The 24,435-nt window shown below is 39.2% G+C and overlaps 1 protein-coding gene across 1 annotated transcript in view; it reads left to right on the top strand.

Moving 5' to 3' along the window:
* Positions 1-24,435, top strand: part of RAB11FIP2 (RAB11 family interacting protein 2) — a gene marked incomplete at its 5' end in the record, with an annotated part of 37,403 nt that overhangs the window by 5,384 nt on the left and 7,584 nt on the right. Inside the window, 2 exon segments of the mRNA XM_079703210.1 lie at positions 369-811; positions 1,526-1,994. Of these exon segments, the coding sequence (XP_079559336.1) occupies positions 369-811; positions 1,526-1,994 (912 nt within the window).

The following is a 24,435-nucleotide window of genomic DNA, read 5'->3' as shown; positions in this document are numbered from 1 at the left end:
AGTGTCTTTTAATGCTAAAAAATGTTCTTCAGCCATTAGCAACACTTACCCCAGATGGAAACATAATAGGCTATGGTTGGTAAGAATTTTCGATGATGAGTGATTTTCAAATCATGAAAGAAAAAGTTGTCTAAATAGCTTTTCAAAAAAGACTGATTCCTTCTGTATATGCCACATGACAGAGACTTATCTGTTTTTTAAATGAAGCATTGAATAAAACCAGAAGCACTCTGGCTGACAATTTCTCCTTTAGTGCTTAGATTGCCTTGATGTAGAGTAACTTTACCTAAATAGCTATTTGTATACAACAGAGCTCAATAATCCTCTCTTCATTACATGTTACAACCCAGTTTTTCCTTCTCTTTAAGGTGGTTTAGTTTAGAATCCAAACAAGGAAAAAGAGCCAAAAACAGGGGTGAGATAAAGGTCAATATTCAATTTATGAGGAACAATATGACAGCAAGTATGTTTGACTTATCAATGAAGGACAAAACAAGATCTCCTTTTGCAAAATTAAAAGATAAGATGAAAGGTAGAAAAAATGATGGGACATTTTCTGATACATCTTCTGCAATCATTCCAAGTTCTCACATGCCTGATGCCAATACTGAATTTTCAAGTAGTGAAATACAGATGAAATCTAAACCAAAAAAGCCTTTCCTTTTGGGTCCTCAGCGACTCTCTTCAGCGCATTCAATGTCTGATTTAACTGGGGCCCATGTATCCTCGGAGAAGCTGAAGTCTGGCACTGTTGCTCAAACGCATCTTCTTGGACACCAGATAGGTTCCTTTGGAGCAGTTCCGGAAAGTGGTAAGTGACTCATGCATTCTTTCTTGTTGATCCTCTGTGGTTTGAACTACTACCCTCTTAATTTTTAAAGTTTGACTTCAAAGTTAGAGAATAAAAATTGGAGTTTCTTGCTAGTATTTTCTAAATTTAGTCATCAAATATTTATTGAGTACCTACTGTACTCAAAATTGGTAAGTTTATTAAAGGCAGAGCTTGTCTGCATTCAGTACTGTATTTATATTATTAGAGAATAAAAATGAGTCTTGGTTTCTTTTCATGGCCTGGCTTCTTTTTCTTAACTGCCGTTTCTCCTGTCTCAAAAGCCTGAAGCATAAATGAATATTCCGTTTCATCAGAAAGTTCCTAGAAAAGAAACCTTTAATGTTCAGAAGTAAGAAAGTAAATTTAATGCTAATGATGAAAAAAAGTCTGAGAATTTATAGTACTATGATGCCAAGCAGAACCTTTAGTTTTGACATTATAATTTGTTTATGTGATTGTTTCTTTCTGAGCTGAGTAAATTACTAATTGTCTAGCAAGATACTAATTGTTATTAGCCTACATACCGCTGTACCTTAGCATTTTAAAGTTGTTTTCCTTGATTATTTTAAAAGGTTAATATCTTTAAATAGCTAATTGCTCTCATTCTAAAAACAGCAGTATGCACACAGAACGTGTCAAATAGTGTGATGTAATGTGTCACTGATTATGTACTAACTACAAAATTGTTTGCAGGAAGTCTCAGATCTCCACACAGAAGAACATTAAGCTTTGATACTTCTAAAATGAACCAACCTGACAGCAGTGTGGGTGAAGGTGAATCGTCTTTCGGAAGACAAAATGACCCATTTACAAATGTGACTGCTTCATTACCCCAAAAATTTGCAACACTGCCAAGGAAGAAAAATCCATTTGAAGAAAGCAGCGAATCATGGGACAGCAGCATGAATTTATTTTCAAAATCAACTGAAGTAAGAAAAGAAAATAAAAGAGAAAAAAGGGAGAAAGTTAGCCTGTTTGAAAGAGTGACTGGAAAAAAAGACAGCAGAAGATCTGATAGACTTAACAATGGGGGATCTGATAGCCCTTGTGACTTGAAATCACCTAATGCGTTTAGTGAAAATCGTCAGGACTATTTTGATTATGAGTCAACTAATCCGTTTACAACAAAATTCAGGGCTTCAAATATAATGCCATCTTCAAGGTAAGCTTAACAGGGGGAGATTGTGCTATTTTGGAAAATATTGTACTTGAAAGTATCAAATATCCTTTTAAAATTCCTTTTATTTTACTTGAAAAAAAAATCTTATCTTATTTTTATAATTAATTTTGGAGCCGGGCAGTGTTGCATACATCTTTGGAATTGAACTTTTTATCTTAGAAGGATAAAAGATTCTTAATCCCCGCTGTAGTTTATTTCTACTTATGTTAGCCAGAAGCTCACCGAAACTTACAGAGAAAACAGCATAGCTTTTGATGAGACATAGTGGGAGTGAATCACCAGTGGGTGTTAATTCAAGCCAGAAATTTAGGTGATAAGTTGTGTTTCTAGATGTTATTTTCCGGAGATTAGTTATGGACCAATAGCAGCCTATGGACCATTCTTTAAGAAATGCTGGCTTAAGTATTAATGGTTTTCATAATAGGTGTTAACTATCCTTATTAAATGACTATTTAGAGTAGTTTTTATTTGTGAATGTTTATTGGAATTCAGTGAACCTTGTGGGTACTATAAATACATCAAAGAGTATCTGTAATGATGACTTATAGAAATAATCTATCATGATAAGGTTTAGATTTTCAAAATCTGTTCTCAGTTATGTAATAGTACTTTTCTAATTCCTTAGTACAGGTTGGAACTGTATGGTTTAAATAAAAAGATGGATTTTGCAGAAGTGAATGGTGGAATAGCTGATTAAGGAAACCTCAAGCAAAGAGTAAGATGAATTTATTGGAATCTTAAGCAATCATCATGGAAGAGCATGGTAGACTGTTTGCCATGTAACATAGACGTTCTTTCCCAAGGCAAGGACGTATGGTGTTCAGACCCCAGTGGGAAACCTGGCTCAGTAGCTCTGTGACCTCTCTCAACTTCAGCATCTCCATCTTTGAAATAAGGAAAATGTTACCTACTTGATAGGATTGGGAGATGATAAATGATAAAGTACATGGTACAAAGCCAGGCCCCAAATAGGGAACCCATAAACGGTGGTTGCTGTTTACATTGCCATGTCATACTTTGTTCTAGAACAGTGCTTTGTGTTGTCCTACTATAAACAGAAAATTGTACTAAACAATTGCCCTTTTAGGCTTGTGATCTCCTGCCTGTCTTCTGATCTTCTAAAACATGCATTTGGAGTTTTCCAGGGAAAGTTTGTGTCTTTTATCAGTAAATGGGTATTTGCTGTGGCTTTAGAAAGTATTGTTCAGTTTTCTTTATAGACCGTACTCCAAAGAAATATGTTTTTATCCTATGGTATTAATATTTTATTGAAGAGTCCATGGTTTTGTTATGCTATTCTCAAGCATTTCATTTTGGTATTTTACATAGTGTACTTCACATATTGCGTTAAGTCTTAAACTACAGAGGTAAATAGAAATGTATTTGCTTTTTTCCCCTCTTTAACTGAACTTTTTTTGAAGAGGATGACTATAAAGAACTGAGATAACTTAGAGATTGGATAATTTACATAATGTTAGAGTCAAAGAAAAGCAAGAAAAATGGGAAACGATAGGAAAATAATTTTTAAATTATGGCAGCATATGGAAAAATAGGTATCCTCAAATTTTTAATTGCCTTATACTTGGGCTTATTTATGTGGACTTAAAAATTAATGTTTTAAAAGTGAGTGTGGCATTTTGTGAAATTCAGGCTTTGTTTTGGGTTACTTCAATATTAATACTGTATCAAAATTAGAGCTGTTTCATGATATTTGTATAAAATGATTGCAAATATGTGAAAAACAGTAGGTTTTTTAACTTTAAGAATTTCTCTTCTTCGTATTCATGAGATGCCAGCTATAAGAACAGAAACATTTGTAGATTCCTGCGAAGTTACTCTTCCTTTTTGTGTCGCAAACCATCTTTGTGATAAATGTAAAACATTTGCAATAAAGGGGGAGGTCTAATTAATAGTATAAAAAAATAAGGTTTGAATATAAATAGATCTAGGAAGAGAGTGCAGTTCAAATTCTTGGAAAGCAACTTTGTCTCGAGTGGAATTAGGAAGGATATAGTCTGAGGTAGTTTGGTCTATTCATATTTATCCTCCCAGTATCATTCCTCAGTTATATGGGACATTTTAGATTTCTCACCTTAACACCTAAACCAAATGCACTTTTGAAGCTATAGACTCACATCACTAGGACACACGCTGTGAATTATTTTTTTCTGTAGTGCTAAATAGATGCATTTACAGAGTCTTCTGGACTCTTTTTTTAAAAATTTATTTTCATTAATTTATTTTTTTGGCTGTATTGGGTCTTCGTTGCTGCACATGGGCTTTCTCTAGCTGCGGCGAGCAGGGGCTATTCTTTGTTGTGGTGCGTGGGCTTCTCATTGCAGTGGCTACTCTTGTTGTGGAGCACGGGCTCTAGGCGCGTGGGCTTCAGTAGTTGTGGCACGTGGGCTCAGTAGTTGTGGCTCACGGGCTGTAGAGTGCAGGCTCAGTAGTTGTGGCGCGCGGGCTTAGTTGCTTCACAGAATGTGGGATCTTCCCGGACCAGGGCTTGAACTCGTGTCCCCTGCATTGGCAGGCGGATTCTTAAACCACTTGCGCCACCAGGGAAGTCCTCTCTTGGACACTTGTGACTGATGTTTTTGAGAATGCTGAACAAAGTGAAGGGTAGAATATGTAGCTGTGGAACTGGATTTTGTTCTTTAGTGAACTGTCTCCGCTGTGATTGCAGGTACACAGGAACCATATTATTACCCTCTGGGTGAATAATGTGTATGATTACAACCGCAGAATTTTCCTTATGCCAAAAAAATTTTAAATACTAAGGAACGCTTTCTTGAAAGTTAGAGTTTTTATTTCTTTGTAAGTAAAGTCCACCTGAAGAAATCACCTAGTAATCACAAAAAGTACTGCATTTTGGTTCTGTTCTTGGAATAGACCCATAGTCTTACATAAAACTGAGAGAGGAAATGAGTTAGGCTTTTTGTTGGGTTACTTCAACAAAGAGCAGGGCTCTTTGAAACACCTTTCCCTGCGGTGACTAATTCTCAGTCTCTTTCCTCTTGCCTACCCCCACTTCTTTGAAGCCTCTCTTACTCTTGTAGGAAGAGGTGGCTGTTCCTTGTGCTGCAGCATGTCCTTGCCTAGCTCTCCCTTTCTGCGGGCGTCTCTCATTGTTCACTAATGTGACCAGCCACTTTTTCTCCCTCTCACCTCCATGAACAACATGAGGGCAGAGCCTGCATTTCATTCATCTTTCAACCCTTCATCTCCAGCATGATGGGAAGTAGCTGGTATTGGAAAGCATTTTTTGAATAAATGAACACGGTGTAGCAGATGGATTTCCTAAAATGCTACTTTCATTCTCTCATTCCCTTAGTCTCCTGCTTCCAGCTCAGTGTGGGCTAACACTGAGACACCTGCTAACACCAACAACAGATCCATAAAGGCAGGTGTGTGCATTTTTACATAGAGCTAAACATGATTAGAAATCTAAGTGAGTTTTAAGGGACTACCAAAGTTTAATATTCATATCCTAATTAATGTATTTCTGGAGTTTGTTAAGAACTCTGTATTAATTAGGATAGGTTATCAGCTGCAGTAAACAACCTCAGATCTCACTGGTTTCTTCCAGTAAAAGTTTATTTTTCCTTGTTGTCACAGTCGAATTCTCTGAGACGGGGCTGGAAGAAGTGGCTGCTTTGTTCCATGCTATTGCTCAGCTCAACACAGTTGCTGAGGAACCAGGCTCCTTCCTTCTTGTGATGCCACCCTTTAACACCCATCCTCCAAGGCCGTGCAGCAGGGAGAGAGAGTGGAGGATCACATGTGGGACGTCTTTATGTGCCAGGCCTGGCAGTGGTACCCATTCCTTCCACGTGTGTCCCATTGGGCAGCGCTCAGTCATGTCCCAACCTGAGTGCAGCCAGTTAAGAAACGTGGTTTAGCTGTGGACCCAGAGAACACTGAATTGGGTGTGGTGAGTGTACCGTATTGTGTGTGTCCTGGATGCCAGTTCTAAGAAGTCTGGACACTGTCTAACACTTGGCATGCTGTAAAAGTCCTACCACACATGTATGTGAAAGGGTAGCTGGCATTATAATTTTCAGGAAAATCTTTTCTTAATTTACTGTTGTTATTGAGTTGTTTGTGTTTTAAAATTGCTGTTCTTCTTGCTTTTTAATTACAAATCACAGGTAGTTTAGCAGAATCAGTATCAACTAATTTGTTATGTGGTTAACCCTACAATTTGTAAAATAATGATTTTTTGCATCAGCAGTAATTAACTTTCCAAAAACAAATATTCCTGAATGTTTGTTATACCATTTTCAATAATTTGTTCACAACCAGTTCTTCTTTAATACTGGGTTATTTTCCTTCTGGAAAATGGAAATAGGTGGGTATGTTCACCAAACCAGATTTCCCTTTTTTTACAGAGACGCAGCTAGACCATTCACTTAGGTGGGGACATGTGACCAAGTTCTGGCTTATTGAAGACTTAGTGGAAGAGCTGTACAGTGGGCCCTCCATATCCCCAGGTTCTGCATTCGTGGAATCAATCTCGGGTCGAAAATATTTTGGGGAGAAAATTCTAGAAAGTTCCAGAAAGTAAAACTTGAATTTGCTGCATGCTGGCAGCTACTTACACAGCATTTACATTGTATTTACAGTATTCACATAGCACTTACATTGTACTGGGTGTTGTTAGTAATCTAGAGGTGCCTTAAAGTATATGGGAAGGATGTGTGTAGGTTACATGCAAATACTATGGCATTTTATATAAGGGACTTGAGCATCCAGAGAGTTGAGTAATCTCCTGGGGTCCTAGAACCAATACCCCACAGATACCGAGGGATGACTGTATACCAGTTTCAGGTCTAGTCCCATGAAAAGCTCCTATACAGTCCTCCATATTGCCTGTCTTCCTCCATACCCTAGGCTGAAGGTTGCCAAATCTGGCTTGCTGCCTGTTTTCGCAAATAAGGTTTTCTTGGAGTGCAGTTTGCCCATTTGTTTATGGCTGCTTTTGTGCTATAATGGTAGAGTTGAGTAGTTATGACAGAGACTGTATGACCTACAAAGCCAAAAATATTTATCATTTGACCTTTTACAGAGATAGTTTGCTGAACCCTGTACTAGCTGGATGGAGGTCTTTAAGAAGGGTAGAGCCATGAGATAGGGACAACCTGGGTCCCTGAATGCATGTGGAAGGCCACCTGATAAACAAGAATAACTGTTGAACCTTGTCTTGAATGATAAATTTTCAGAATATTAAGTTACTGTGATTTTTGCATTTATTTATTATAGCACTTAGCATCACTATTATTTATCATTTACGGCACAGAGGCCATAGTGCCTCTTGTTCTTTTTAAGAAAGCCTCATTCAGAAACCTTTCAGAACCACTGGTGTGCAACACCAAATCCAAACTCTTGTTCCTAATTTTCAAGGATTATTGTATTTTAGGCTTTTCTGAACTACCCAACGTTTCTTTCACAATTCCTCACCTTCCTGTGCCAGGTGAGTTCATCTCCTTACTGCACCTCTCTACCCTGCTTTCCCTATAAGCCTGGCCAACTCTGTTCCTTGGCTCAGCTGTGGAATGCACTCTTCACTCATCTCTGAGTGTCCTAAGCCTAGCTCTCCTTGATGTTGAAAACTCTTTAATCCTATTTTGATTGATAACATAGTGTTCCCTTCTGTGGAATTCTGCTGATATAGAACATAATTGCTGTATGATGTTCACTGTGTCTCAGTTTTAGTTTGTCCCAACTAACCTGTATCAACTGCTGAACAGTTGTGCTGAATCTTCTTCTGTGGGCGCCTGCAGCACCTAGATCACTGCATGTCATCAGTGCTGATCACTGAGAGCACCTGGGGATTTTTTTTTTTAAACTACGGTTTGTTGGGTCCTACCTCAGGCTGAATTAGAATCTTCAGTGAGTAGGCCCTGAAATAAAAGTCAACATTTAAAGAAAAAAAACTTCCTGCTGATTCTCAGGCTTAAAAATTGTTGATCGAAATTATATCATCTATTTCATAAAAGTTCAGTAAGTACTTATTTATAAATAGGAATCAGGAGTCGTGCTGGTAAAGTCATAGTTGAGTGGACAGTTTAGTCATTTTAGCTTTGTCTACAGGGCCCTAACTAAGTAAAGGGATCAGTGAGGAGATCGGCTTGACTAAAACAGGGGGTGTGGAGAAGAGTATGGATTTGGTTGAATGGCTAAGAAACATCTAAATTTACTTAGGCATTGAAGACCAGGCAGAAATGTCTGACTGTTAAGTATTTATGGCATCTGTGGATGGATTGTTTTTCAGGATTCAGGTAACACCAAGGCATCAGTAGTGATGAACAACATTTTTAAAATATGCTTGTGTTTGTATGCTACCTATAATAAATTGAAGAGACTACATTTGTGAGGTATATTCTTCTGAGGTTCCAGTTTAGGACTGAAGAATACCTCCTGGTTAATTAAGAGAGTTCATTAATATAAGGAGAAAATTTGTGGTGTATGTCTTATTCTGAAATTTAAAAAAATATAGTCAATAACATAAGCATACTCTGTAGGATGAGCTGATGTTGTTTGATGTTAGAGGTAGCTCATCGGAGAGCAAGACCTTACGGGAGATATTTTTACCAGAGAATTTTGTTTTGGGAACATCCTTCTATTTATGACCTGAACAAAGAACACACTTTCCCCTCATTATTTTCTGCCTTGTTGTAGTTGTGAATATACCATGTAGCAAACTCTTAGTTGTGCTACGAGAACTTAATGGTATGTTGTATAATAACATGCCTAGTATCATTGATTTTATTAGAGCATGTATGCATATATTTCCTTTTGCAATATTTGTTGTGGAAGAACCTGTCTACGTCTTTGCTCTGAACTCAGGCCAAAGAGGTATTTTTTAGGGCAGTACATAAATAGTGCTGAGATGACAATCTCATATTTATCACTAATATTTTATAATTTTGCATGATAGTATGCCTTTTCCTTTCCGGATCAGGTTAACCTACTTCTCTTTTCCCTTCCTCCGTCCCTGCTTTCTTTAATCAATTCCGGTGATGATTGTACCATACCTTTCTTAAAAGCTGCAAAAAAATTAGTTATCTAGAATGTATATTTAAATGGGTCTCTAATTTTCTCAAATCAAACATCACCATAGGCTTTTTTTTTTTTTTTTTTTTTTTGCGGTACGCAGGCCTCTCACTGTTGTGGCCTCTCCCGTTGCGGAGCGCAGGCTCCGGACGCGCAGGCTCAGCGGCCATGGCTCACGGGCCCAGCCGCTCCGCGGCATGTGGGATCTTCGTGGACCGGGGCACGAACCCGCGTTCCCTGCATCGGCTGCATCGGCAGCATCCGCAGGCGGACTCTCAACCACTGCGCCACCAGGGAAGCCCCACCATAGGCTTTTAAGCATGTAACCATTATTATGAAGTTGTATAATATGTCCATAAAAGAGACTTTACTGTAGACTTATATTTTTATTTTAAAAAGTTATAGTAAACAGATGATCCTAAAGAAAAGACCTATTCATAGTTTTAAAACCTTCATTTTTATAATGCTCCTTATGGACATTTTTTATTTTTCCTGTATAAGTTTAAAGCTCAGTCTTTGGCTTAATAAACCTTATCCTGAATAAGGTTTACTTTAATAGCAATATTTATTTTTTATCCTTATTTGTCTAATATTAAAGATAATCTCCCTGTTATTCATAGCAGCCTATAAATCTTTTACTCAGCTGAAAATTTGTAGCTTCATTTATGAGACAGAAAACAAAAACTTGACATGATTTTTGGAGCCATTAATCCATTAGTGCCCAGGGATTTACAGAATGTATCTAATGAAACAATGACTAGGAGCATGAAATATGCAATGTGATTAGTTCCCTTAACACTAACTAGAACTTTTATGCTTAACTCCCCAGATACTACTTGAAACCTTTTTACCCTTTGTCATCCTAATACTCATTATAATAGCTCTCATTAATTGGTACATCTCCCCATGGATTAATTTGCAGACACCAACCATGCCATCCTTTTGCTAACTTACTAATGCAAATTGATATTTATAGACTTCAAAATTGAAAACAATAACAGCTCTAACAAAAAGACAGACTTTGCTAAGTTATCATTATTATTATTTTGAGCTGAGAGATTGAGATACACAGAGAATCTGTGAGAGAAGAAAACAAGCCAAAAAAATCCACAAAAACTACTGTAGGCTAATAAACTGATGTGAAAATTTCTCAATTTACAGCACTTGACAGGTGCTAAAAGAAAAGCATCTTTAATTTTAATGTGTTGTTAGGACCTCTTTAGAGAGACTGTACAAGTTATTAACAAGGTCCTCTGAGACAGGAGACGGGTAATTAACAAGACCTATGGAGATATAGTTTAGGTAATTAACGAGCTCTTAGGCACTGGACACAGGATAACACATAGCAAGTCCAATAGTTAAAGAGAACAGGTTGTTATGATATGATCAAATACAAGATGTAGTATGTAAGTCTTCCTGAAGTTTCTGATAGGAGAGTATTAAGATTATATTCCAGTGACCTTAGTGCACTAATTTTTGTAAATCATATATAAATTTTTGCTTTAAGATAGAATTTGAGAGGATTATTTCTTTGCAAAATCAACAAGCAGAGAAGCTTGTTACATGTAGATTAATAATCTTCGTTAATTGACATTAATGAACATGTATATTTTAAGAGCAATACATTGGAGAGACGTAAATTACGTGATTCTAAATTTAGACTTTTATTCCGTTTACTTTTTACCTGTGGCCTCTTGGCTAAAACTGTCTATTCCAAATTGGCAGTCTACTTTCCTTGTCCAGTTTAAGACTGGCAGGATCTAGGGCAGAGAGAAGACTGTCCTTCCTCAGTTTGGTTTTTACATAATATGCAAAGGTCCCTCCAGTCATGCTCTTATGGTACCTTTAAGTCTGAGACTCGAGAGTCCCAATTTCAGATACTTGGTCTAATCATTTCCAGTGTAAATTTGAAATTGTTGGGGTATGAGTCGAGTTCTGGTTCAGAAAACCCCCAGTCAGCAAACCTTTATTATAAACATGTTATACTCTGAAGATTAAGAACATGAGGAAAGCCCTGCAGGTCTGATTCATTCCATTGCTTCCGATGTGTGGCTGCTCCAGGCCATCAGTATGACTTTTTCCAAATTTCAGATCTGATGATCAAATGATATTTTCACTTTCATTATTTTTGGATGAACAACAGTACTTTAATAAGATAGAGCAATACTTGCTATAGACGAGGGCAGCAGAGGTTATTAAGATATAAATCCTGCTCTTAGAGCTCATAAAAGCAGGCATGTAAATATTAGGTCTGAATTCCATGCTCAGGACTGGACATTGTATAGGCATTGGGGTACTATGAAAAGACTTTTCAGTTGGGTTGTGATATGATCAGAGTAATATCTTAGATAACTCAGTAGCATGGGGGAGGGGGTATCTGCTGGGGCCAGGAGTGGGAACAGGGAGGAGGCTTTGGGGCAAGAGAACAAGTTGGGAAGTTACTGTGATTGTTGAGGTGAGAGTTGATGGAGGTCACTTGACAGTGAGGATGGAGAAGAAGGGAACCTCTGAGATACATTTCTGGGCTAATATAGCTGGGATTTAACCATTCTGCGTGTGTGTGTGTGTGTGTGTGTGTGTGTGTGTGTGTGTGGAGGGGAGGGATGGTGGGGGACTAGTAAAGGAGAAAAAACAAGGAGGATTATTCCAATGATGTGTCTTCAATCGGTGTCTTCAATTTGACGAATCACAGTACTGTAAAAACTGTATTACAGCAATGTCAGGTCTGTAGTCTTGAATCAAACTTGGCATTTCAGTCTTGATGGAGAGGGTTACGTTTTTTTGTGTTTTTAATGAGGTGCTGTCTTGTTTATTTTAGAATTTTGTTTTTAGAGAATAGGAATTATGTGTTTTGAGTTATTCGAGACAAGCAAGTTAGTATCAACATAACAGTTCTTGAGAATTTGTTTTTGAAAGCTGGAAAATATTTTGGCTTCTTTGAACACAAGAATGTGTTCTGTAACTGCTTGTGGACTTAATGCATTGAAAATGTGTTCACCTTAACACTGTAATTATTCCATGTATTTCTCTCCAGTGGTTTTTGGCTTTACCAAACCTTGCCCCCTTTTGTTAGCTTCTCACTAAGAGAATAACTTCTTTCTTTTATACTTTTCCCTTACTTCTGTATACCACTTTTCCAGACCTCCTGCTTCTATGTTTAGAACATTTCCTTTTGGACTACTGTGACCATATCACCTGTGGTTACCTTTTTTCATAGCAATAAAGCTTTAATTTTTAAAATACGGGTGCTGTTTCTATATATTTAATATATGGTGGTAGTGTTACCTGATTATTTGATGTGTTAAATATAATTCAGTATTATTATATGACAGATAATAATTATAATGTAAATGTGTAAGAATTAATATAGATATTAAACTACAGTATTACGTAACTATTTTGAATATATCATACATCAAGTAAAAATGTTTTATGTATTTTATATATTTATTTTAAGCTTAGATATCTTTCTGACAAAAGTGCTAATACCACTTAAATAGCAATTACATGGATCAACTTGTCCAGGATAAAACTTAATTCAAATTGCCAATTTTAAAAATTATTTTCACAAACATGTTTGTAAAACTCTACTAGGGCTAGGGGTGGATGGGTTGAAGATAAGATTCATAGGTTACTAGTAGCCTCATAAACTAGGGAGAGGGATGTGTAAGCAGTGACCTGTGATCCAGGCAGAGTGAACTGTGTTGAACACAGCATTTGCTGCGGGAAGGGAGAGGAACAGCTTGCTAGAAATTGGGAAATGCTTCTTCAAGGAAGAGGCCTTTGAACTTTTGTTCCTGACCATTGAACATGATTTTTTGCGTTGGGGAATGAGCAGATAGACAATTGTTTTAGTAAATAGCAAGAAAGCTTATTTTAAAAATTGTGAGATGTGTTTTGAAGGACTGTTTTATAAATTGTGACTGTGTGCTATTATATCATTAGTTGTCTGCTAACTACTCAGTAATTTTACCATTGCTTTTCTGGTTGGAGCTATAGTCTTTGTATGTCATTCCCTGCCTGGTAGTTCCTGAGGAAGTATGTTTGCTACTTTAGGCTACCAGGAGCCAATTAGTGAGTGCCCTGCAGCAGCTCTGCATTAAGTATAACAACCTCTTTGTTATGGAGCCTGGTGTGGGAATGGGGGTATTCAGGTTAATCACATATTTTGTTTACTTGAGGTGTACAATATATTGTTTCATGTAGATTTTTTCACTTTAAAAGAAATTAAATGCCCCAAATAAATTTAAAATGGAAATCATACCAAACATAATTTAGTATTTGATTCAGAAGGTATATTTGATTAACTACTTCTACCTGAGGATTTTTCAGTGTTACATGAAAGTATAAATATAATAATAGAATATCTAAATACAGTAATAGTAGAATATCCTAAAACGAGTATAGGATAGGTTTAAGAATTCAGGTTTAGGACTCAGGTCTGGATTTGAGTCTTTGGAATAGCTATATGACCTTACTTAGCCTTTCTAAGCCTCACTGTAAAATGGAATAACAACCTTGGTGTTGTGGAAGAGATTAAATCATGTAAGGCACATAAAGTGCCGAAGGTAGGTTTGCCACATGGTAAACCTGGAAATGGTGGCTCTTGCTATGATCTCATTACAAAGCATCTACAGAATCTGTAACAATTGGTTTAAATAAGTTAAATGAAATTATTTACAAGTAACAATATATTCTCAACTTTAAAAACTGTAAATAAAAGAACTTAGGAGCTCATGTTTTTCACTGACTGATAAAGGACATGCATTTGGTAGAAAACAATAAACTGGATAAAAGTTTTTTTCAAGATGTATGTTCAGTAATAATCTTTGATGAAATAAACTAAACCACATTGAAATTAAGTAAAAGTATTCCCTGTATTAAGTAGAAAATTTATTTTATGACTTTCAAGGCAAAGGTATTCTAATCAGTATTGCTATAAAATACTGTGTCCAGAAATTACCATATAGCACTAATAAGGACAGTGCAGGGTAAATATCTAAGCTGTGGCTTTACCTTAAAGGGTGATGAGGTTTTCATAAACTCACATGACTGAGTTCAAATTAAATTGTTCAAAACTATCATAGGAAGAAGGATAAATGCCGCTTACCAAAAGCTCCTCAGGGCTCCCTTTGGGAAGAGGGTCCCTGCCTTAGGAAATTCACACAGGTAGTAGTATATCCCTTCCAACCAAGGTTTAGAAGTTGGCTCTTTCATTTCTTTGTCAGTGAAAGTACACTCTTTTGTCTTTGTTTTTTTGGTTGTTGTTGTTTTTCCGGTACGCGGGCCTCTCACTGTTGTGGCCTCTCCTGCCGCGGAGCACAGGCTCCGGACGCGCAGGCTCATTGGCCATGGCTCCAACCGCTCCGCGGCATGTGGGATCTTCCCGGACCGGGGCACGAACCCGTGTCCCCTGCATCGGCAGGCGGACTCTCAACCACTGCGCCACCAGGGAAGCCCCTGTCTTTGTTTTTTAACCAACAGTATAAGATTCTACTCGAGTAGTCTCCAAGCTCAACGTTCTGAGAGATAGTATAATGTATAATTTCCAGTAAAATCATTATACTTATCTATTTTGGGGAGGGGGCTGGAGAGTGTATCTTTACACAAAACAGTAAATTCTTTTCTAGCAAAATTTTATTAATTTCGTAGCCCTGCGAAACCAGCTCTTACTTGCCAAGAATGTTTTAAGGCTGGGCTTTTCAGCCTAGGGTGTAGCATGGCCAGAAATCCCCCAGCCACCCCAGCAGCTCTGCTTCCAAGGAGGATACACAGGAGTTTGGGGTTTGTGTCACCCAATGGAGGGGCCCCAGGAAGTCTGGTTGCCTTGAGTGCCTCTCCTTGAAGGGTCTGCAGAGATGACAGGTTAAGGAAGCAGTTGCTTTCTGGCCAGGGGCCGCATTGCAGGGTGTCCTTGAACATTGGAGGCCTTCCTGTTGACCAGAGGGCACCAAGGCTTCTTTTTCAGAACTTGGCTTCGTCCTGGGTACAGAGCCAGCTTGTGGTACTTTTGGCCAAGGGTGTTGTGGGCCAACTTGCTTCGCCCCCCCCACCTTCCTGGAAGAGTTACCTCTGCCCAGGTTGTCCTCAACCTCTCCTCATAGGAAAAGGCTGATCAAGGATGCTGGGTTGGCCTTGATCGCAGACAGAACCTGTGCTCTGTCAGGCCCTGTCAATGTCCCTGATGCCTTGTTCTCATCACTTCTGTCCAGTTTCACTGTTTGGCTTCCACAGTAAACAGAACTTGCTTTCCACTCCCCTGTACCCTCAAATAGACTCTAGTGGATATATGGCAGACAGTGGACCAGGGTCTACTCAGAGCAACAGGATAATCACAACACAATTTCCCAGAGTGACAAGGTTCCTAAAGATTTAAGGAGAAAAGATTCTTTTTCTATTAAGAGAAGCACAATTACGATAGGGAGTAAAACGTAAAAATCTACCTGAATTTTTAAGTTAAATTTGAGATGTCAAGGCAATTTTATGCTTGGTGTCAGATTTATTCTCATGGATCAGGGGTACTAAAGAGAACAAAGTTTGAGAAGCTTAGTTGTGAAGAAATGGAGAATTTTTGGAATTTATAGAGATTATGTTTGGAAACTTGTGAATTGTTTGATTGACTGTCTTTTAAATAATCATTTCTTTTCTTCACCAGGAGAAAATAGTAAGTTAAACTTGATTGAACGTGATATTCTTGATGAAACATGCCTTAATTTCATGGATATCTTTCAGTCTTCAAGTTTTAGGACTTCTTCAACAGTATCGTCATTACCATTTCATGATGGAAAAGCAGCTAGGTCTGAATTTGCTGTCCATGATCTTTGGTGTCACTGACCACAATTTCCTAATTGTCTTGCCTACGAGATCTCATAAAAGATATCCTGTGAGAATAATAATAAGTAAATTACTGTTAATCCCCATAGACATTTATGAATTAGGTTCTGTTTTGCCATCACAGTATTAGTGTGCATGCCCAGTCCCAGGAGAGATAATGGAGTATTTTAATCTCTAATAGCATTAATTTGATTTGGTACTCCCTCCCCCACCCCACCCCCAAAAAAACAGAAAGGAAAAAAGCAGTATTGAGTTGCACTGTGGCTCTTAAGCCCTATTTGCATGTGTAATAGACATAATTGAAATGTGCTAAAGGTTGAGTTTACTAGTGGAATCTCTCTTTGGACACTTCGTTTTTCAGGGCTTTTATAAAAGGAATCATTAAGAACATTTCTTTAAACTCCTTTAACATTGAACCTCTATGGAGTAAATGTTTTCAAGATTTACCAGAAAATTCTCAATTGAATCTGTATTGTGGTCAAATACCTAAACTGGTAGACCTGGTTGGTAAACTGGATAAACTGGCTAGTTGAATGGATTATATTAGAAGTCACCAATTTGAAACTTATTTCAATTCATATTGGCAGTCTTAAGTATCAGAGTAATTCTTTCTGTCTTAAAAAGAATGGAAAAATATTCCATTAATATGCTGTCAGGTCTAGATAAAAGGGATCTTTGTTATTCAGAAAAATGATATCCTCTGCTCTTGGGGGACTTGATACCTTGTTGTCGAAACCTGTATTGACCTACTATTGATTTACTTAGTCAACTATTAGCCCAATTTTTATTAAGCACTGGCTGTTAATTTATTCAGCATACATTCGTTAAGCATCTGCCATACCCTAGGTACTGTGTCAGATGCTAGGACTGAAAAGATTGAGATATCATTCCTTCCTTTAAGCAGTTCGTAGTAGAAAGAGGTGGGGAGGCCAGGGATTAAGATAGATACCCAAAATGCAAACTTTAAAAAAAATTCATTTTTAGAGCAGTTTGAAATCACAGCAGAATTGAGCAGAAGGTATGAGATTTCTCATATACATCCTACGTGCACACACGTAGCCTCTCCCATTAGCAGCATTCCCCACGAGAGTGGTACATTTGCTAAAATTGATGGACCTACATTGACACGTCATAATTGTACGTAGTCCATAGTTTACATTAGGGTTCACTCTTGGTGTGGTATATTCTGTGGCTTTTGACAAATGTATTAATATAATGGTGTGTGTTCATCTTTATAGTATCATACAGAGTATTTCTACTGCCCTAAAAATCTTTTGTGCTCTGCCTATTGACTGGTCCCTCCCCCAACACCCTTGGAAACTGCTGATGTTTTTACTGTCTCCATAGTTTTTGCCTTTTCCAGAATGTCGTATAGTTGGAATCATACAGTCTGTAGCCTTTTCAGATTGGCTTCTTTCACTAAGTAATATGCATTTAAGGTTCCTCCATGTCTTTTCATGGTTTGAGAGTTCATTCTTTTTTTAAGCACTGGATAATATTCCATTGTCTGGATGTACTAGTGTATCCATTTACCTACTGAAGGACATCTTGGGTGCTTGCAAGTTTTGGCAGTTATGAATAAAGCTTCTATAAACATTTGTGTGTAGGTTTTTGGGTGGACATAAATTTCAGCTCCTTTGGGTAAATACCATGGAGTGCAATGGCTGGATCCTATGGTACAAGTTCCTGTTGCTCCATATTTTGTCAACATTAGGTGGTGTCAGTGTTGCGGGTTTTGGCCATGGCAGTAGGTGTGTGGTGGTATCTCGTTTTAATTTGCTTTTCCTTGATATCATATGATGTGGAACACCTTTTTATGCCTATTGCCATCTGTATATCTCTGTATCTGTTGGGATCTTTGGCCCATTTTTTTTTTTTTTTTTTTTTTTTTTTTTGCGGTATGCAGGCCTCTCACTGCCGTGGCCTCTCCCGTTGCGGAGCACAGGCTCCGGACGCGCAGGCTCAGCGGCCATGGCTCACGGGCCCAGCCGCTCCGCGGCATGTGGGATCCTCCCAGACCGGGGCACGAACCCGTATCCCCTGCATCGGCAGGCGGACTCTCAACCACTGCGCCACCAGGGAAGCCCCCTGGCCCATTTTTAAATTGGATTTTTTTTCTTATTGTTTACTTTTAAGAGTTCTTTGTATATTTTGGGTAACAGTCCTTTATCAGATATGTCTTTTTCATATATCTTCTCCCAGTCTGTGGCTTGTCTTTTCATTCTATTTAACAGTGTTCTTCGTGCGGCAGAAATTTTTAATTTTAATGAAGTCCAGCTTATAAATTCTTTGTTTCGTGGATCCTGCCTTTGGTGTTGTATCTAAAAAAGTATTACCATACCCAAGGTCATCTACATTTTCTCTGTGTTATCTTCTAGGAGTTTTATAGTTTTGTGCTTTACATTTGGGTCTGTGATCAATTTTGAGTTGATTTTTATGTAAGGTCTGTATTTAGGTTCATATATCTGACACTGGAATAGCACTTCGTCATACAAAACATTCCATTTTAACTCTCTTTTAATCCTAATTCTTTGAAATAGGTGGTGAAATTTCTATTTCTTGATTAAAAATAAAATATGAAATTTAGAGCAATTTAATAGGTTGTACCTGGGTACTGGGTGGTGGGCAGTAGGTTTGGAAAGATAAATATAGTCAAGCCCAATAGGCTTTGAAAGCCAGGCTAAGAAATTTTGTTATTGTTCCAGAGGAAGGTGGAGGCCAGAAGTTTTTTGTTTGTTTGTTTTGCGGTACGCGGGCCTCTCACTGTTGTGGCCTCTCCCGTTGCGGAGCACAGGCTCCGGATGCGCAGGCTCAGTGGCCATGGCTCATGGGCCCAGCTGCTCCGCGGCATGTGGGATCTTCCCGGACCAGGGTACGAACCCGCATCCCCTGCATCGGCAGGCGGACTCTCAACCACTGCGCCACCAGCGAAGCCCCAGAAGTTTTTTGACAGAAGAATAGTGAGGTTAGACTTCAGCTTTAGAATGTCCTACCCAGCCATGTTGCATAGGCTGGATGGGACAAAGGAGGAGTGACAGAGACTGAGAGGAGGCTATTACAGCAGTCCGGGCTGTTATAGTCTAGGTGGTCATGTGGTCTTGTGAGCAGAAAGGTAGCTGTGAAAATGAGTAGTGAGGAAACAATGAGAGATCCATGTCCAGAAGCTGAATGGGGAGAATCTGGCAGCTTATTGATGAGGTGTACAAGCTGGAGGCTGGAGTCAGGGGTGCCTGCCTCTGAGGCTTCACCTTTGGTGACCAGGAGACTGGTTGTACCAGAAGGAAGAAACAGACAGAATTGATAGAAAAGTCAAGATGATGATTGGTTTGGGAGAACTTTGAGGTAAGTTAAGTGCAGGTAAGATATCCAGTCTGAGACTTTAAACAGACATTTGTAAAGGCGGTATTGCAAAGGATAAAGTGATTGTGGTTGAAGATCAAAGATTTAGCAATCATCCGTCCATATAGTGGTGGCAGTTGAAGTAGTGATTTCCAAGGTAGAGTGGAAAAAGAGGTTTGAAAACAGAACGTTAAGAAATAGCTAGTGTTTCCCACCTAGGGTGAAACGGGGAAGAAGACAGGTAATCAGAAACATGGGAGGAAATTTAGGCCACCACATATCACAGAGGGGGAGAGTCTCAGAAAGAACAGTCATCAAAGGGAGCTGAGAGGTTAAAGAGGATGAGGCTGTTACCTTAAGTAAAAATCGTTTGTTGGCCGTGAGTATCGGTGGCGGGGGGATGTGTTTCAGGTTATAGAAGGTAAAGCAGTGAAGTAACGAAGACAGCAGGAGTTAACTTGGGAGGGACCTGGGAGGGATTAGAGATGGCAAAATAAAAGTGGTGGAACATCTGAGGGGTAATGGACTATGAGTATGCTCTGGTGAGACAGGTGAGGACATACAAACAGGTTAGGAAACAATTGGGGTGACAGTGGGGGTCCACAGAGCAGGTCTGATGGGGTGAGGGAGTGGGAGAATCGGAAGCTGAGATGGATCAGATGGAATTTCAATCGGGTGAGATCTTACTGTGAGTGATCGCATCTCACCTTATTGATTACTGTTCCTCAGTTGAGAGAAACTCCGTTTGTGAAAATGCGTTATAAATTGTAAGGCGGTGTATAAACGTGCAGCGGTACTATTCAAATCACAGTCACTTCAGTTATACCATATCAAAACTGCAGTTTTTCTTTGGCTTCCTTTCTTTCTCTCCTATTTTAAATTATTAAGTGAATAGTTTTTGGCATTTATTATATATTCTTGTATCAGTTCAAGTCCTAGCAGGAAACAAGTGACACACTCAAAACGAGTCATTGAAGAAAGTTTAGTGAAGATGCCATTCATAGAGGGGTGGCTAGGGTCAGGACACCAAGGAAGGGATAGTAGAACACTAGGGACCAGCAGTATCCGGAAGGGACTGCCATGCTTAGGTGCGAAGGAACAGCCGTGGCTGTCTGTACAGAAGCTACTGGCAAAGCTGCAGTGCAGCAGGGGGACTGAAGAGGTTGGTAGGATGGGGCTGGAATACATACCCTGTCTCCCCTTCTTTCTGTCCTCCAGTCTCTTGCAGGTGCCTCCCAGTGGCAGAGCACAACTGGAAGCCAGTGCCCCTTCCAGAGATCAGCCTTCTGGGGTGCAGGGAGGGGCAGAACGGAGCAGCAGAGGCAAAGAGGAAAGAGTTCACTCCCTGTCGCTGTTCAGCCTTCGTTCTGTCTCTTTAAGATGGTCTAAGTCTTGCACTTTTCTTAGTCATTCTGACTGGAAGAATCCTCAGGGAATTGTGTTGGCCTCCTTGAAACCAGCTGTCTCTGAGCTCCCAGTAGGACTGAGGACGTTGGAACCCCCGTGTGGGAGAGGTGCAGTTTATGGCTAAAGAGCTCGGATGGTGGTCTTTGGCTGCTTTTCTTTGAATCCTGACTCTGCCGCTTAGTAACTGTGTTACCTTGAGCAAGCTTCTTGACTTTGCTGTGCCTGTTTCCTCTTCTGTAATTCACATTGTAAGATTGTTCAAGGATTAAGTGGGTTAACACGCAAAGTCCTCACAAAGGTGCTTGGTACCATGGTTCAAGTCCAGTAATACCAGTCGTTGCTAGGCCGGTGTCATTACTCTCTGCCCTTGCTTCGCTGTACATGGTGTATTTTTCTTTTCTTCTTTTCAGACTCATTAATGGTTTTGTATTATGTTATAGTTCTCAGTTTACACCCCTCCCCCTCAACTACATTTGTCACCAAAGTGAAGCTCCAGGTCTCCAGAGCCCACTCTGCCAGCTAAACAAGAAGATCAGTAGGATACTCTCCTTTGAAAAGAATTAATGTCCGAAGTTCTTCTGTGATAAAGTTATACTTATTTCCTATACACCATAAGAAATTGAATGGTGTTTAAGAACGTTACTCCTCCACTCTGCTTTCCTCTCTTTGCCCCACCTCCCAGACAAGCAGGACACCTCCTGAATTTTGCAAATAACTTGAATTGACTTATTAAATACAAAATGAGTCAAGTTGTAGGCCAAAGTGGACTTAGCTTTATAATTCCAGCAGTAACAGGGCTTGGAAAAGAGGTATCATGGAAGATGTAATAACAGTTGCTTTTAAATGCCTTGGAAAGAACTTCAGGTGTTGTTACGTGACTTCTCCTTGAAAGTTTTAAAATCCTAGAGCCAGGAATGTACACAGTTCGCATTGTCTTATACTGACAAGGCAGCTAGTTAATCAGTTTTAATAGATCTTTGTTCTTCTGTGGGCTTTTTTTTGTCATGAGGGACTTTTCCACTGTTAATAGTCGCTTCCCTTTCTTAGGTATTCTTGCTCCAAAAGAGAGCAAAAAGAGTTTTAAAAAGAGAAAAGGAAGGACATAGAAGAAAACTCTGATCACTGACAAATGCTTTACTGATTTCTGTAGTGGTCAGTTTTATCACTTTATAAATGTAGGTTTGCTTTTCTGGCTTATCTGTGGAAGACTAGTCCATAGCAGAAATTGAAGGACAGTTTCAAGTTTCACCAATTTACTTAGTATTTATCCTAACTTCAAAGTAAATTAATGTGATGTTATTGAAGAGGTACTAATGATTCCTTGAAATACATTTGAGTACTGTTAATTTTAAAACTTAGAATTTACCAGGAAAAATTCTTTAAAATTTGGAAATATCACAAGGTAAAAAATAAGGTTTTATTAAACCTAAAGACTTCAGAATGTTAAGGTAAAGCATTTTATTAGTTTAAACTGTTTTTAAAAATATGAATTTAAAAATATTTTTATCAGTCTCAAAGTTACTTTAAAACCCTCTGCTGCCACCAAACTCTTTCAGTTCTGATTTCAAAAATTAATATTTTTGAATTCTGAAGTTTAAATTTGTGTAGACTTTTTCAGTGTGAGCGTGTCTAAGTTTATTTTTATGCCTGATTAAAAACACCATTTTCCTTAACCTGTCAACAACTCAGCTGAGCAGACTACATCATTCAGTATCTTGTCTGACATGAGGAAGCAGTCCAGAAAGAAAGACAGCACAGATTGGTGCCACACTTCGACAGAGACATTTTTCCCCAAGCAAATTCATCCAGTTCAGTTAACTTTTTTTTCCCACTTAAGGACAGATCAAAAAAAAGCAGCTGTAAATGACTGAGTTGGTCATGTATTTGACACGTCAGTTTGTGAATATAAAGCCGAACACAGGGGCGGGGTTCTGCCTTTAGATTCCAGACAATGGCCAGTACCAGAGCCCTGGCCTCAGATCGCTGCACTGGGCTGCTGGAGAGTGTGGGCGAGCTTAGGTTACACTCAGGTGCAGTGGCACGCTGTGCTCTGTACCTCTTTCCCTTACAGTTGTGACCATTCTTGAGAATTCTCAGACACTTTGCAGGTTGTCACTGAGTTTCACTTTAGCCCCATAGGCTAAAGCCGTTGGATAGTACATATGGTTAAGTTCGTGATTTTGATAAAATTTTTGTCCTAAATGTCTGTTCCTTCAAAACTCTTACTACAATAAATATAATACCAGCATTTCTATTTCTCAGTTCAATAATTTCTTCCTGAGACATAATGAAATTTATACAATCATAATACTGTTTATTCTTCAAGGATGTGACAGGATAGATATGAAACATCTAAATAACATTTATGAAAGATTAAATTTGTCAGAAATGGCCTGTTGCTCTGTGGATCAGCTCTAAGAGCCTCATCTTCTGCATGACAACCCTTCAAGGGCTCCTTCCCATCCCGCTGCCTGTGTGCCAGTCTGCTCCGCGTCCTGCAGTGGCACCGCCGTCCGGCAGCCCCAGACAGCATGTGTCTTCAGAGTCCTTTTTCTCTGGCCTGCTGAACCTAACCGTCATGTAATTTTAAGTTCTACTGTTTCTTTGACTTAGTAGACCTTCCTTGACTAATGCTGTGATAGAACGTTTCCTTCCTCTGGGTGGTCTAAGAATTTAACTCGCAGGGGTGCTCTCCCCCTACAAGGGCACCTCTCCTGTGTGCTTACTCAAAACATCAGATTAATCCACACGTCCTGTGTGTTCAGGGCTTCAGCAGTGTGGCCTGTGCTCACTGGGTAGATCTGTGAGCAGAAAACAGGGCTAGGACTGTGTCACCTCCAACACTCATCCACTGGACAACCTCACACAAGCTACCTAACCCCTCTGTGATTCATTTCCTTCTTTTGAAAATGAAGATCATACCTACCTTAAGGGTTATGGGGATTAAATGAGTTAATTTTGGTAAAGTGCTTAGCACAGTATCTGGCACTTTCTAAGTGCTATGCAGATGTTTATTAAATAAAATAACTTACTGAGTGTGCTGAGTGTTTTACATGTGGTCAACTCATTTAATCTTCCCAGTAGTCTTACATGGTAGATCCTGTTACCATCCCCATTTTACAGAGGAAGGAACCCAGACACACTCAAAGGCAAGTAAGTAGAGGGCAGAACCAGGATTTGAGTTCACACCACCTGGTTCCAGGGCCCTCGAGCACTTCTCTGCCCGTAACCAGTACGGTGTGCCGTTACACTGAATGTAAATCAGTTTGTCCTCGAGAATGTCACAGTCGGATGGAGAGAGATGCAGCAGAATGCGTTTCTTGACCTATTAGAGAGCAACATCCTGTGAGATCACGGGGCAGGGAGACGTTAGTCCCACTGGTCCCTGGTGTTGACCTCCTTGGGCCGAAAATCAGGGAGGCTGAGAACCGTGCGTGTTATCAGCTGCTCCCCCGGCACTCTAGGCCTAGGGCTACCACATGATAATGTATTTGGGGTTTGTATTTGTTTTCTTTTAAGCCACTTTTCTGTCAGGCTTTTGAGACTTTGCCAGTACAGTGACTCTAGTCTGGGACCGTACAGAACACCATAAAGACGGTGAGGTACAGGGAATGAGAAAATGTGTCAACCGAGTCGGCCTGTAAATGGTGCATCGTAGGTATTTAGAACATGTTTCAATCTTCCCTACCACGTCACCCAACTCTACTGAAATACCAAATTAATCCACAGGAGTTCTAGGTAGAAAAGGTCAGCAACCGGTTCTGGAAGCTAGTACTACAAATCTTAG

The sequence above is a fragment of the Hyperoodon ampullatus genome (assembly GCF_949752795.1).
Source record: "Hyperoodon ampullatus genome assembly, chromosome: 1".
NCBI lineage: Eukaryota > Metazoa > Chordata > Mammalia > Artiodactyla > Ziphiidae > Hyperoodon > Hyperoodon ampullatus.
The sequence above is the reverse complement of the archived record's forward strand: the minus strand, read 5'-3'. Positions and strand labels throughout refer to the sequence as shown.